Source organism: Silene latifolia, chromosome 3, assembly GCF_048544455.1.
Source record: "Silene latifolia isolate original U9 population chromosome 3, ASM4854445v1, whole genome shotgun sequence".
In the NCBI taxonomy this organism is placed as follows: domain Eukaryota; kingdom Viridiplantae; phylum Streptophyta; class Magnoliopsida; order Caryophyllales; family Caryophyllaceae; genus Silene; species Silene latifolia.
In genome coordinates, this window is record NC_133528.1 from 41,741,114 (window position 1) to 41,755,741 (window position 14,628).

Here is a 14,628-nt window from a genome sequence, read left to right on the forward strand (position 1 = left end):
ACTCAGACTTAGATCCTTCAGCACTTTCCTTTTTGAACATAGGGCCTTCTCCAGTTGTGATTTTGAGAATGCGGCCTTGGCGATCGGTCCACTTGATGGTTTTCCTCCAGCCCTGGGTGGCTTTCTCCGGGTCAGCATCGGAGATCAAGGCGGTTGGATCAAACTAATTATCTTTCAGGGCGATGTTGATGATGTCCTCATAGTCGAGGCGCTTGATGTTATCTTCCCCAAAGAGTAGTGTGACAGCTTGTCCGTCGAGGCATGGTGACGGTTTGGACTCAGTTGATGCAGCTTCGATGTTGTCGGGAATAAAGTAGCAGTCCTGGAAGACTTCCACTCCCGGGTATCTAGCCTTTGCCACAGAGTCATAGATAGGCTCCGGAAAGCCGTGGTAGAGTTCGGACTCTCCCTCGGGGACAAAGTATCCGTTGAGAGTAAGGTGGTAGGGACGGAAGATGACTCCGTGCTTCTTGCGTTTTTGGATTAGGAGGTTCATCTCCTGGATGTCTTCATTGGTAGGTTCGTATCCCAGCCCAAAGGGAATGTTGGGGACCTTAGCCTGTTTCAGGGGAGGCAATGGGTCCTTTAGCGGATTGAGCGGCAAACCCGGGAAATAACCCTGGCGCATCATGATACGGTTGATCGTGAGGCTGGCGAACGGGTCACATTCAGAGGTTGTTAGCTCATCGGTTATGGCGTTCACGGCTTGGAAACCCCACATTTCATTGTCGTCCTCCTCAATGGCTTGGGAGGCTACCCCTCTTCTCATGACTGCTTTGATTGGGGAAGCGGGGATCGTGATCGTTTTTCCGTTGAAGGGGACCCTGATCTTTTGGTGAAGCGTTGATGTGACTGCCTTGACGGCGCGAATCCAGGGACGTCTCAGGAGCATGTTGAAGGACGCGTCGATGTCGACCACTTGGAAGCGGTTTATCTTTCTAGTGGCCCGATTTGCGACGGCTATAGTGATGATAAGCGACCTTGCGACGAGTGCCGTCGTAGGCGCGTACTCCTTGATTCGTTGGGATTAAATCAGATTCCTTGATACCTAGCCTGTGGGCAGTTTTGAGAGGAATGACATTCACGGCGGAACCGTCATCCACGAGGATCATTGGTATGTTCTTTTGGAGGCATTGCACAGTGATGTATAGGGCCAGGTTATGGTTGGCTCCGAACAGGGGGATATCCTCGTCGGAGAAGACGACCGGATTGCTCAAATCAGGGGCGTCTCTTGTCATGTGTGCCACTATTTCTTCTGGAGAAGAGGTGGAGGGCACGGTTAATTTTCCCAAGGCCTGTAGCAAGGCCTGTCGATGCTCAAAAGACGTTGCGATCAGTTGCCAGATAGAGATCTCGGCTTTTGCTTTCGGAGTCTGTTTCGAGGATTGAGTTCTCGGGAGCCTTTGGTTGAGTGTCCACGTCCGGGACGATTTGGTCATTCGTTGTTGGAACGACCATTGGGTTGCTCGGATTACGATAGGGACGTCCGGACCGGGTGAGATGTCCGATTTCCTTCGTCCGCTTCTCCTTTCCTGGGACGACATAGACATCCTCAACATCATCCCGCCATATGCCGTTAATTTCAGGGTCTCGAGGATACCTCGGAGGGGTATTCCTCGGTGGATAGTTCTTGTGGGGAATATTTTTGTGAGGGCGATTTTTGTGAGGGTAATTATTTTGAGGGTAGTTATTTTGAGAGCAATTATCATGAATGTGGTTATTTTGAAGGTGGTTTTCGTGGGGTCTATGCGGAATGGTCGCGGGAGCAATCCATCTGGGGTGGGTAGTTTTGAATGCTTGGGGAATTCTCCCGCGGACGGTCTTAGGGGGATTGAAGATGAGTCGACGGTAGGCGTAGTCGAGTCGGGTGATTCTCTCGAAAGGCGGCAATGGCCTCCTCAACTTCTTTGAAACATAGTGAGCATAGTGGCAAGATCGAACACGAACACTCCGTCTGAAGGGTCCTTTTCCAGAGCATTTATCTCATCGTCAATTGGCAAGATGAGATGAGAGCAGTCTAGGGTCGGCTCATCGTCAGAGATGGCGTGAATTCCCAGAGGATTCGTCTTGTTGTTTGGCTTAGTTGGTGGGGGTATAGGCAAGTCTCCCTTCTCAATCATGTCTTGAATGAGGTGCTTGAGTTTGAAGCAATTTTCGGTATCATGCCCTTTCCCTCGATGATACTGGCAGTAGGCGTTGGGATTCCAAAATCGGGATTTCTTGGCGTCGGCCGGGTCCGGGGTGGGCCCGATCGGTTGTAGCTTCCCTTGGTCCATGAGCCTTTTCAAGGCACTTGCATAAGTTGACCCTATGTTGGTGAACACTCTCTGGGAGCGTTCAATTTTCTTGGCAGATGGTTCGACGAGGTTGACCTCATCAATCTTGTTTGTCTGACCGTAAGGGCGAGATCCGGTTGAGGTGGATCCTTGATAACCCCTGCCTGTGGTCTTTGCTAAGACACCCTTTCGGAGGTCGTCCTCAATACGTGTCCCCAGAATCTGCAGATCTTGAAAAGTTTTGATATTCGATACCTCGGCGAGTTGGCATAAACCGGGCGGAGGTTGTTGACAAATTTTTCCACCAGAGTTGATTCATTCGGCTTGCTAACCAACTGAGTACTCACCCTCCTCCAACGGGTTAGGAACTCAGTGAATCCTTCCTTGTCAGATTGGGTTAACACCTCGAGAGTACGGGTGTTGGCCTGGATCTCGACATTGTCGGCATACTGTTTGGCAAACTCAACTGCGATTTCGTCCCAGGTGGTAAGGTTTTTCGGGTCTAAGGAGTAGTACCATTGGCGAGGTATTGGCTCCAAAGTGGAGGGGAAGATCCTGGTAAAAAGTTCATGTTTGACCCCCTTAATGGCCATGTAGTCTTTGAAAGCACGGATGTGGTTGAGTGGGTCCTCCACTCCCTTGAATTTAGGCACATCAGTCAGGGTGAAGTTGTCAGGTAACTGGTCCCCAACAGGTTCGAACCTTCGGTTATTTTCATGGTGGATGTTGTTACCCCGGGCTAGGAGTTGTTCTTCCAAGAGTTTCAGCCTCTTTTCAGTCTCAGTCAGAGGTGGGGTATTATGTTCCCCAATTTCCTTGTTCTCCAGGGCGTCGATACGGGTCTCGACGCGATCCAGGGTGACCTTAAGAGCGGTAAGTAGGCTGGCTAGCTGATCAGTTGTGACATCTCTGTTGTTATCATTGTTGTTGTTGGACGAAGCTGAAGACGGGACCATGGCTCTGAGGCAGAAAAACGGCTCACATTACAACTCAATCCGACACGGTTCCAAGACTGAACGCAGACAACATAGAGGACGAGACCAAGATCGACTCAACAAGACGGGGTGACCGTGTGTGGTCCCTCGGTGCAGACTCGATTTATGACGTGACAATGTTTGACCGAACCTTTGACACGAGTCCAATATGACGGCGTGACGCCATTGGACGGGTCTCGTGGCGAGATGACTCATAAGTAAAGACCCATAAGTACGTTTGCTTCGACTCGATAGACACGAGGCGGAATTGGAATGGTGGACTGAAGTTTTTGAAAATAGAAATTTTCAAAAAGATTCATTTGTCGCTTTAGTGGGCGGCTTCCGAAGATAGAAATCTCCGCAAGTCGATCAGTTGAAAAGGGTTGTCTTAAGTTTATTTGCAAAAGACGGTTTGAGTTTGAGTCGGCTCGGGAAACGGCGTGTTGCTTCCCAAGACGGTTTTGAAATTCAAAATTGCATGTTTTGAAAATCGAGTTTGAAATGTTTGAAGAGGTCTCGGGGACGGTGCATGGTCCTCGGGATCCGAAAGTGTCTCGAGAAAAAGGGCGTGTGCTTTTCTCGGGTTTTGAAAGAGCCATTGTCGGCGCGAAACGGGTTAAAATCCGTGTCTAGACGCGGCGATTATAACGGCGTAAAAAGGTGATTTTGAAATGGTTGTACAAAACCGGGTTTGAAAATCGTCATCACGATGGCCTAGAAAGGCGTGTTGAAATGGTTATACAAAACCGGGTTTGAAAATCGTCATTACGACGGCCTAGAAAAGCGTGTTGAAATGGTTATACAAAACCGGGTTTGAGAATTGTCATTACGACGGCCTAGAAAGGCGTGTAATGGTCAGCGAAAAACCGAGGTTTTAAATGGCCATTATAACGGCGCAAAAAGGTGTTTTGAAAGTTTGCAAAATGACACGGAAGGACTTATGATCAAGTAGCACATAAGCACTCACAGTTTCATTATATTATCCATCATGCGGACACGGGTTTTGGCTTAAAAGGGTGGATTACACACCAAGCAATCAAACCCCGATTTGCGAGAGGGATACCAATCCAAACAAAATGTGTAAGGAGGGTGTCCTAGCCTCGTGCTCGAAAGTGATGAAAGCTCTTTGACGAAACAGAAATGTGTAACGTCAATGGTATGCTTGACTCAATAGGGATTCGAACCGCGGGGATGAGAAAACTCACGCCGACGAGACGAGCCAATTGGTCGATAAAGGTTAGGTTGTGGGCCCGGACAAGGAACCCGACCGTGACCGTAATATCAATTAATGCATTACAGCCAAGACCTCGTTCGAGTCTCACCATCTAGGGATCACAAAGACGTAAGTGTCCTAGTTTTCCCCAGCGGAGTCGCCAATCTGTGGACATGGGCCCACCTGCGTATGCCCATCCGATCTGTGGACAACGGCAGCGGTCTTTTTGAAAGCCACGCTCGGCGGCGTAAAGGTGCTTTCGACCGGATCGTTTTAGATCGGTCGGTTTCGTCTCGGTAAGGGTCTCGAAACGATTAGAGATGTTCGGAGTCGCCACCAAGCATTTGTGGGATGCCTGGAACCCGTTCGAATTCCACTTTATACCTCGGTCAAATCGAAGCACAAAGCAGCGTTTTGACATAGGTACTAAAGATATGGAAATCGTCCCTCTTTAGCATCCTATCTCTAGAATGATTCTCGTACGCCCTGGATAAGGTCGTCCACTATCCAAAGTTTCTGAGTAAGAGGTGAGGGTACGTATTGGGAAGCCCTTTAATCAGACACCCAATCCCGCCCGCGTTTAGCGGCCTCTACTGATCGATCTTGGTTGGTTGAATGCAAAAGTTGATAAAACGGTTTAAATGCATGAATGCGCATCCAATGATTTAAACCTAACATGTGAGCTTTCTAAGTCGGTTGATTTAATCCAAGTATCAAGTATAAGATGTCGAGTTGGATTAATGATTGATTTGCATGCAAGACGGAAATTAAACATCCATTCACCGTATTAGGTTTAGGGTGCATAACATGATCCATTTGTCTTAGTAAGGCATTTGGCAAATATGGTTCGAATAGTCATCTGATCCGTCCTATATCCGGGTTAACCGGAGTCGGGATCGTCCTGGACTAATGCTGGAAGGGAACAGGCCCTGTACTAGACGGCTATAAGAGGCGCGAGCCAGCCGGCGGTGTAAGGGGCCTTCCTCTGGTTTTGAAAATGAGACAGAAAAGGCCTGCTTGAGGCGCGGGTTAGCCAACGGCTGTATGCCGTGTTCTGACTGTTTAGAAAACGTTGTAAAACGTGTTGAAAGTGGGTATTTGAACCCGGTTTGATCTTGAAAGGGTCGTTTAGACCGCATTTGTTGATTTGAAGAACTAGACTCGAATGATCATCATTGTTTGATAATATTCGGTGTCGGGTTCGATTTGACAAGCTTGACATGAATAGTTTTGGAAATGATTATGGACTAATTGTTTTAAGTCCATTTTGAATGTAATTAGTCGTTACTCATCATCGCACCCGGGTTAAAATCCGGCATGGTATATGGAACCAAGGATGATTTCGTGTTGGTGACTAATATGTTTGTTTGAAAATGTAAAGAAATGAAATAAAAGGCTTTAAAATACCTCTTAAATGTCATTAACCAAATATTATCACCGAAACACGGATTTTAACCGTCATGGTATGAAGAACCAAGGGTGAAAAATGCTTTATGGTTAAAACATGTAAAATGAAACAAAAAGGTTTCGAAAATACTTGAAATGGTAAAAACCGATTACAAATATGAAAAATGGATTAAGGGAAATGACGAGAACAAACACGGTTGATCTCTGGTCTGAACACCCCATTTAGGCGCGAGCCAGTAGGCGACCTAAGGGGCTTCTGCCTCAGACCAAAAATCAGTTTTGGCTCGTTTATTCCATGTTTTGGTTCATGTTATGCATGTTTTAGCATGTTAAAGTCATGAAACAAATGAAAACATAATAAAAGAGGATTTTTACACCCTCATACTTACATGTTTGGTTGTGGCGAGTGACCGACGTAAGTGTAACAACTTGTTTGATTGGAAAAAACTCGGTTTAAAACCGTTTTGGTAAGTAAAAGAGTGTTTTAAATGTTTAGTGATGGTGTAGTGGTCAAAGTGGTCGGACAAGTAGTTTAATGCACGATGACGGTACCAAAAAATGTATAAGGCTCGTGTTTACAATCGGTAGGTCGTAAACACGCGTCGGATTGTGACTTTAGAAGTCGAGTCGAGAATTTTAAGGGAGAAAAGAGGGGGCGGACACTCGCGTAAGTCTCAAATGGGTGGCATTTGAGGGGTATTTATAGGAGAATGAGTGGTTGTGTGAGTTTTGAGCGACGTGGCCACCTGGGCTGGTCAAAGAGGCGCGAGCCAAATCGCGGCACTTCGAGTTGTGTTGTCACTATCACAACAAACGCAATCATGATTTGTTCTATCCTAGGTTTTGTAGTCACATGTTTGGTACTTGACCATTAATGAATCCGGGAAAACTTAGTATAGAAGGCTTGAAGATATTTTGTTTTTTGACTCGTTGTTGGAGTCGGGATTTGAATTCTCGAGTCGGTTTTTGGTCCGGTGTCGGTTTTGACTCTAGTTAGTGTCATCGCGACCCCGTCGTTGTGCATTAAACACTCCAGGTATTTTTGAAATGTTTTGTTTTCGAAATCGTTTTAAGTTTTCCGACGTAAAGTTGTAAACAAACTGTCGATCAAACGCTGCGATCCCAAAACATGTTGTAGTCCGATAATCATCGGGTGTTTGTTGGAGTCTCCGCAGATACTGGGTATCTACAACACCGTCGTTCCTCTACGTCTGAGACCGCTACACCAATTGTCATCAGGGATCCTGTGCCGACCCCCTCTGTTCGTGAACCGCTTTCACCTATCAGTAGCCGACGTCGCGGTAAGGGTGATGGCCTTGGTTGTTCCATCCATTGTGGGCAGGCCACTGGTATTAGTTTGACCGTCGTCTCTAATTTCCTAAGGAATAACCTAACATTATTCAAGAACATGAAAGATGTGAGGACATACGTGGCTGACTACTTTTTCCTAGATGACCACCCCTTGCCAGACTCGTAAGTTAACTGTCACTCTTAAAATGAATATGTTCTTAGCTAATGAACTTTAATCGTTAATATTTGTAATTTTTCTTAATCTTAGAGATGCCACAGCTCACTACGGACCCAATGCTACGCTCCAAAGGAAAGACATCCTTTCTATGCTACCTGATAGATTAATGTCGTCCTCTGTGATTGAGTGCTGGGCAATGTTGCTAAACAGGCTAGAGTCAGAAGACAACACAGTTTCAACGATGGCTTTCTTTGGTCTAGGGCACACGGTACTACTCTGATTCTCTTTTAGTATTCGTTAACTCTCATGGCGTGTTATTCAATTTTAGTCATTAATTCTCAGAACTTTACTTCGCAACTTTAAAACTTCATAGTTGGAGCTAATGTAACTTTTTTCCATTTCGATTTTGTAATTTCATACGAAAATCAAGTAATTTGATGATGCACTTTGTAATCGCTAATTTTGCACTTCTTACTTCATAACTGTTGTTAGAAGTTCTATAACTTCAGTATCATTTTCTAACTTTAAGCGACATTCCTGTAACTTCAGTGCTAGACTTTATAACTTCAAGAATATTATTGACAATTATGTTTAACGATTTACATTTACTACTTTGCAGGACATTCTCATGCAACTTATGGATACACCTTCTCAGTCCACCCCTAGTGACAACAACTATGACTTGCTTTTTAAAGCTTGGGACACCTATGTTGGCGATTGTGGTAGCACCATAAACTTGTGTGCAAATTTTATTTTCATACCAATCAACATAGACGACCATCTATCATGTGCTTGTATCAACTTCAAGGCAAGATCTGTGGACATCCTTGACAACCAGAAATACACTGACCCCGACAACTCCCGCATTTTCAAAGCGTCTTCCATACTAGTAAGTATTACACCTATATTTATTTTAATGTATGTCCTTGACATTTGCAAAGCCTCTTATATACTACATTACTTATAGGTCTCTGCTATGAGTGACTATTTGGACTCTAAAGGTCTTGAAAGACGAGGAAGCGACATTGCAGGTTTTAATCATCGTTTCGTTAAATTTGATTGGACTCTGCCTACCCTTAATAATGAAGAGTCCGGCATTTTCACCATGGCTCACATGTTAATGTATGAAGGTCAGCCTTTCAAACACGAAGACCTTGGCTCTAAGACCAATCGGCGTTTCTTGATTATTGAACTGGCTGCCTCCCTTGTCCTAGCTGATATGAACAGCCATCGTGATCAAGTTATGGAGAAGGTCGGTCAATTCATAGCCGGAAAAGACGAACTTTGGGAAAATATTCAAGCCCGGCGCAAAATTTCAAAGAGACTTTTAAAATCTTCCAAATCGCAGGGGAAGTCTAAAGTTAATTAGATGATGTTTGAATTTTTATCAAACTTGAATGAATGGTGGGTCATTTTGTATCTGGAGAAAACAATATTTTGCTTCTCTTTAGACATTGTTTTTATGTAACAAACAATATTTCCTTAAGATTATCTACCCTTGTGTTCATGATTCATTTTCACCATTTTTTTTAGCAAACTCATACTCACTTTTCAATTCATTCTTGTACTAGGTTACTTCACTTTCCCATGATACACTATTGTAGATTTATCTAATCCCCTACTACATATGTCATTGAGTAAGATACGCTATATAGTTACACTGTTAGTTTTTGAAGTTACACAATTAACCACTGAAGTTATCCTCCATGAACATATTTTTAATCATTAATTTATGTAACTTCAGTCATATTTCTTGTAACTTAAGGCAAAGAATGTGTAACTCCAACTGAAATTACACATCACACGTACAAAAGTTGAAGCCTCATTTAATAAAGTTCATATTCATAAACTATTATTAAATGGGGCTTCAACTTTATTTAATTTGGAGAAACCAAATTAAATAAATTTGTTACTGTAACTTCATGTCGCATAACATATAACTTCACTGAAATTTTCATCATCAACATATTTTTTTTATCAATAAATTATATAACTTCAGTCATAATTCCTGTAACTATAATCCAAGAATGTGTAACTCCAACTGAAATTACACATTACACGGACAAAAGTTGAAGTTACACAATTAACCACTGAAGTTATCCTCCATGAACATATTTTTAATCATTAGTTTATGTAACTTCAGTCATATTTCCTGTAACTTAAGGCAAAGAATGTGTAACTCCAACTGAAATTACACATTTCATGTACAAAAGTTGAAGCCTCATTTAATAAAGTTCATATTCATAAACTATTTTTGGAGAAACCAAATTAAATAAATTTGTTACTGTAACTTCATGTCGCATAACATATAACTTCACTGAAGTTTTCATCCCTGAACATATTTTTTTTATCAATAAATTATATAACTTCAGTCATAATTCCTGTAACTTTAATCTAAGAATGTGTAACTCCAACTGAAATTACACATTAAAGTTGAAGCCCCATTTAATAAAGTTCATAGTCATAAAGTATTTTTGCAGAAACGAAAATAAAAAAATCTGTCACTGTAACTTTATGTTGCATAACATATAATTTCAGTCATACATTGTGTAACTCCAATGGTCAACCAATTTGGAAATTTTTTCAACAACTTTGTTATCTATGATTATAATATACACTACGGAATCTCAAGTGCGCAACCATACTTAAAACCAAGAATTGGAAAACTAAAATAATTAAATTACGAACTGTAACTTCATTTCACACAACATATAACTTCAGTCCTACATTTTGTAACTACATCTGCAAAATAAACTGCTCACTGTAACAGTTTTCCCAAAAAGTATGAAAAGTAATTCAAATTGCTACTCCCAGTCCTCTTCTTCTTCTGCCTCATTCTCACTCTCCTCTGAAGAAGATTGAACTGAAATCGGTGGACGCTCTGCAAACGGGTTGGGGCAATTTCTCTTGTCATGGTGTGCCATTTGCTTACAGTTGTTGCACATCCTCTTTGGTTTAGCATTTTTTGCAGCAACTTTACTCTTCGTCGACAACATTCTTTTTCCACTCCCCTTGTTTTTCGCCTGCTTAGGAGGAAGTACTGTAATTTTCTCGATGGGATTACATCCAAGTAACTGTTCTATTTCTTGTTCCTTCGTCAACTCGTCGAATGATGGTCTTAACTCTTCTCTAAACTCCCGAATTAAAATGCCCAACCTCTCTACATCAGTCTTATCCCTATCTCTCAATAATCCAACTGTTTCAAAAACTTCTGACCACAACTTTGTCATTTCAATTTCTTTCCCATCAATAATATCCTTTACATCAGACGTGTAGCTGACTGCATCCTTTGTCCATCTTCTAGCCACGTAAGCATCCGGTATTTTGTTCACACCATTACCTGAGTAAACCGAAATTATGTGTCTACAAAGTATTCCAGAACGTTCGAACATTCTACACGTGCATGTCGCCTCATGTGTTCCTTGTTGACGCACAAAGAAAAAACAAAATTAATTCAATATGGTGTCGTCATCCAGTAAAACTAAAGTAAAACTTCAGTAAACACAATATTTCAACAATCCAATAAGTTATCCTGTTTTAATTACATTATTTATCACTTAAGTTACAAATTATTTGAACAAAAGTTTCAAACTATGATAGTAAAATTTTAAGGAGACAAATATATTGATTAATACCTGGTTTGTACTGAATGTCGTAGACTCTTCCCGTCATTCCATCTTTCAGGTTTGTCACCTCGACACCATTTCTCTCGTTGAATCCCCGAGCACTAAGTCCGGTTGTTGATCTAATTACCTCCTCTTGGAACACATCGAATACCACATGTGTATACACTCTTGCCTCGTGGCTCTCTATTGGCAACCGAGTTGCTAATTTCGGTGATGTCTGCCTGTTCTCATTGTCAAGCTTTTTTTGTGTGTGTCTTTGCTGGTCTATAGCACTCTCATACCGCGACCAGAACTCGACTAACGTTCCCGAATTATTCTCAAATTTCTTAAAGAAACTGTTTTCGCTCTCGGATCTCTGCGTTGTCCTCATAACACTCCCCATATTTAAGTCCCTACAATGGGCCATCACCCACTACCTTCTTTTCTTGTACACTTCCTCAAACCAGTCACGTTCGGGACCAACTCCATGTTCCTTCATTATGTCACACCAACGCATGTCAAACTCATCTGGTTCAATGTTTTCGTCCCACACTATGGCATTCAACTTCTTCGTGAAATCTGTAAAATCTTTCGCGTTGCCCCCGTATTTCACAGGTACCTTGTTCATGATGTGCCACATGCAAAAACGGTGCCTAGCCGTCTTGAATATGTGTTGAACAGATGATATAATTCTTGGGTCTTGGTCTGTTATAATATACTCTGGTTCCTTACCACCCATCGCAACCAAAAACCGGCTGAAAACCCAATCAAAATACTCATCCTTCTCCCTAAATATCAATGCACCAGCAAATGTTACCGATCTTTTATGATTATCAACACCTGTGAAAGGTGTAAAAACCATGTCGTACTTGTTTGTTGAGTATGTCGGGTCGAAAGACACAGCATCACCATATACCGAGTAGTTTCTTCCATGTTCTTAAAACGGTCTATGAACAATTGACCATCCTTGTCATTAATGTAGCACTTTACGTCTCTGTGAAAATTCTTGAAGTCGGTTACACTCGCTCCTATATTCTGAAACCCATTAACATGTTCCTTGCACATTTTGTATGTCTTTGTTGCACCTATCTTCAGCTGCAGTTAATCTCAATGTCAGTTCAATTACTGTAACTTAAACGCTCAATAGTATAACTGTAATGATAAGTAGTGTAACTCTAATAAAACTACTAGATTCAAGTGCTCAAAAACAATGCAAAATTTTTAGTGTAATTTCTTTGTCATGCTTAACATTCTTCAATGTCATTCATATGTAATTTTATGTCATTTTTCTCACATTTCAGCTTAATTATAACTTTAGCAATGACAACTGTACTTTTACTTTAAACATTTGTAACTTTTGTTAATTTCTTCACATAACATTTAACATGTAACTTAACCCCGATCGTTGTCATTTTACTTCAAGAATCAGAACTTTACTACAATTTTCAACATTACAGCAAAAATATAACTTCAACAATGACAATTGTGATTTTACATCACTAGTACTGTAACTTCACTTAACTTTTTCAAAAAAACCTAACATGTAACTATAACTATGACTATTCTAATTTTACTCTACAATTATTGTAACTTTAGCTACTTTTTAGACTTAGCAATCAAAGTGTAACTTAACCCGTAACAACTGTCATTTTACTACACAATTACTGTAACTTTACTACACGTTTTAACATTACAGCAAAACAATAATTTTAACAATTACAATATATCAAATTTGTAACTTTATGAATCATAACTGAAATTTTACTTCAGTAGTACTGTAACTTCAGTTCTTTTTTTCATAACAGCTAACCTGAAACTTTAACTATGACTATTGTAATTTAATACTACAAATATGTAACTTTAACAAACAAATTAATTAACTAATACAACTAACAGTACTAACCCTTGAGTTACAGACAATGAGCCCCTTGTGATATTTGTGTAACCGCCTTGACAGTTTCTGAAACTCCCTATCTTTAACATCCACAATCTCGTGACTGTGTCCCGCATGAAATCGATCAACTACTAGAAGGCCGTTCATCAAGAACAATCTAACCCTAGCTTTGCATCCAACCCTCCTCACTTTAGTTTTCCTTCTTTGTTTATCTCCACTCTCTTCCACCTCCTGTGTGCTTCCACCAACTACAACATCTTTGGATTTGCCCACCTTCTTTGCATACGTGAACCCCTCTCGGTTACATACTAGGAGTTTCGATCTAATAGTTCCGTCATGCCACTTCTTCGTTGTTTATTTACGCACATCAAATCCACAGGCCAGCGCGTACGTCTTATAGAATTGAACAGCTTCTTCTATGGAATCGAATTGTTGTCCTACATATGGCGTAAATTGGCTTTCCACTATCCTACAAAATTCATCCTCCCCTACACCTTGCAATACTTTAGAGAATTTCTCTTCCCCTACATTTTCAACATCCTCACAACATTCTTCCACTGTAAAAATACAAAAAATCCATTTATTATTTCATCAATAACAAAACCCATAAAAAACTCATCAATAATATTGTAACTCTACCGCCGTAAAACAAAACTGTGCCACGTAAAGTATGTAACTTCAACAAATTTATACACAAAAAAATTGACTTTTCAACTGACCTTACAAATTCCTTTTCACCATAAGTTAAATAGAATACAAAAATCTTCCTGGAAACAAATAACTTCACTAGAAAAAAAAATCATGCGTCTGACTTATCATATAAATACAGTTTCATATAACTTTACACAAAAATTTCGTCTGACTTCTCATCTTCCAATTATGCTTTAACAAAAAAAAAAATGTTGAATACCAGTAAACTTACCATTGTTCACTTGTACAATCTGCATTTCATCCATGAGATCAATAACCAAAAGAAGCTGAAGAACATGCAAACTACTCGACGGTATAGATTAAAAAAAAGACACTATATTCTCTCTTTCAAACTTGCATGCAAAATCGGTCACAAATACAAAGCTCAAGAACCTGTTATTTTTTTAAAATTGTAACAAAGAAGAAGATGAAAGAATAAACTGAAAAAAAAAAGATAGAAAGGAAGATGAATGTTTGAAGGTAATGAAAGCTTCAAACAACGTTATACATTCCCTAATTATTATTTAGTTAGAGCATTAAACAATGCTTGAAAAACGTGGACAGCGTTGGAAAACTAAGCCCTCAAACCCTTTTTTTTTATAATTAATGCCTACTTTTGTCCACTTAATCTCCACCATCCATCCAACTTAATCCTAGGGTTGAAAATAGGACTTATGGACTCAACCAAAACTAAGGACTCATCTGAACCTATATATATATATATATATATATATGGGATCAAGTGAGTCCCTTAGTATAGGTGAGTCCCATGAGTCCTAATATAAGCCATTAGATCTAAAAAATGAATGGCTAAGATTAGAGTCAAATCAAATACTAGCATATATAAAAGACTACAAACCCTAATCTCTCATTATATTTTCTCATTTTACCAAATTCACTTCTCTCTCTTCCTCACATCTCTCTCTAACCGACACCGCCACCCTCCTTCACTCATTCCCTCCCTCGTCCGCCACCTTCTTCGTCCGCCACTGCCACGCTCGCCGCCTCCCCCCCACTGCCCTGCTCTCCCTTTGCGTCTCCCTCTTCCTCTCCTCACCAGCCGCGCCACCTCTTCTCCTTTTTTTTTTGTTGGTTGTTGTC

At 41.0% G+C, this 14,628-nt stretch overlaps 1 protein-coding gene across 1 annotated transcript; it reads right to left on the reverse strand.

Moving 5' to 3' along the window:
* Positions 1-10,142: 10,142 nt before the first annotated feature.
* On the reverse strand, positions 10,143-11,346 carry LOC141648989 (uncharacterized). The gene is made up of 2 exons (XM_074457694.1): positions 10,974-11,346; positions 10,143-10,678 (listed from the first exon to the last, which is right to left on the reverse strand). The coding sequence occupies exons 1-2, from the start codon at positions 11,344-11,346 to the stop codon at positions 10,143-10,145; spliced, it is 909 nt and encodes a 302-aa protein (XP_074313795.1).
* Between the last annotated feature and the right edge of the window lie 3,282 nt (positions 11,347-14,628).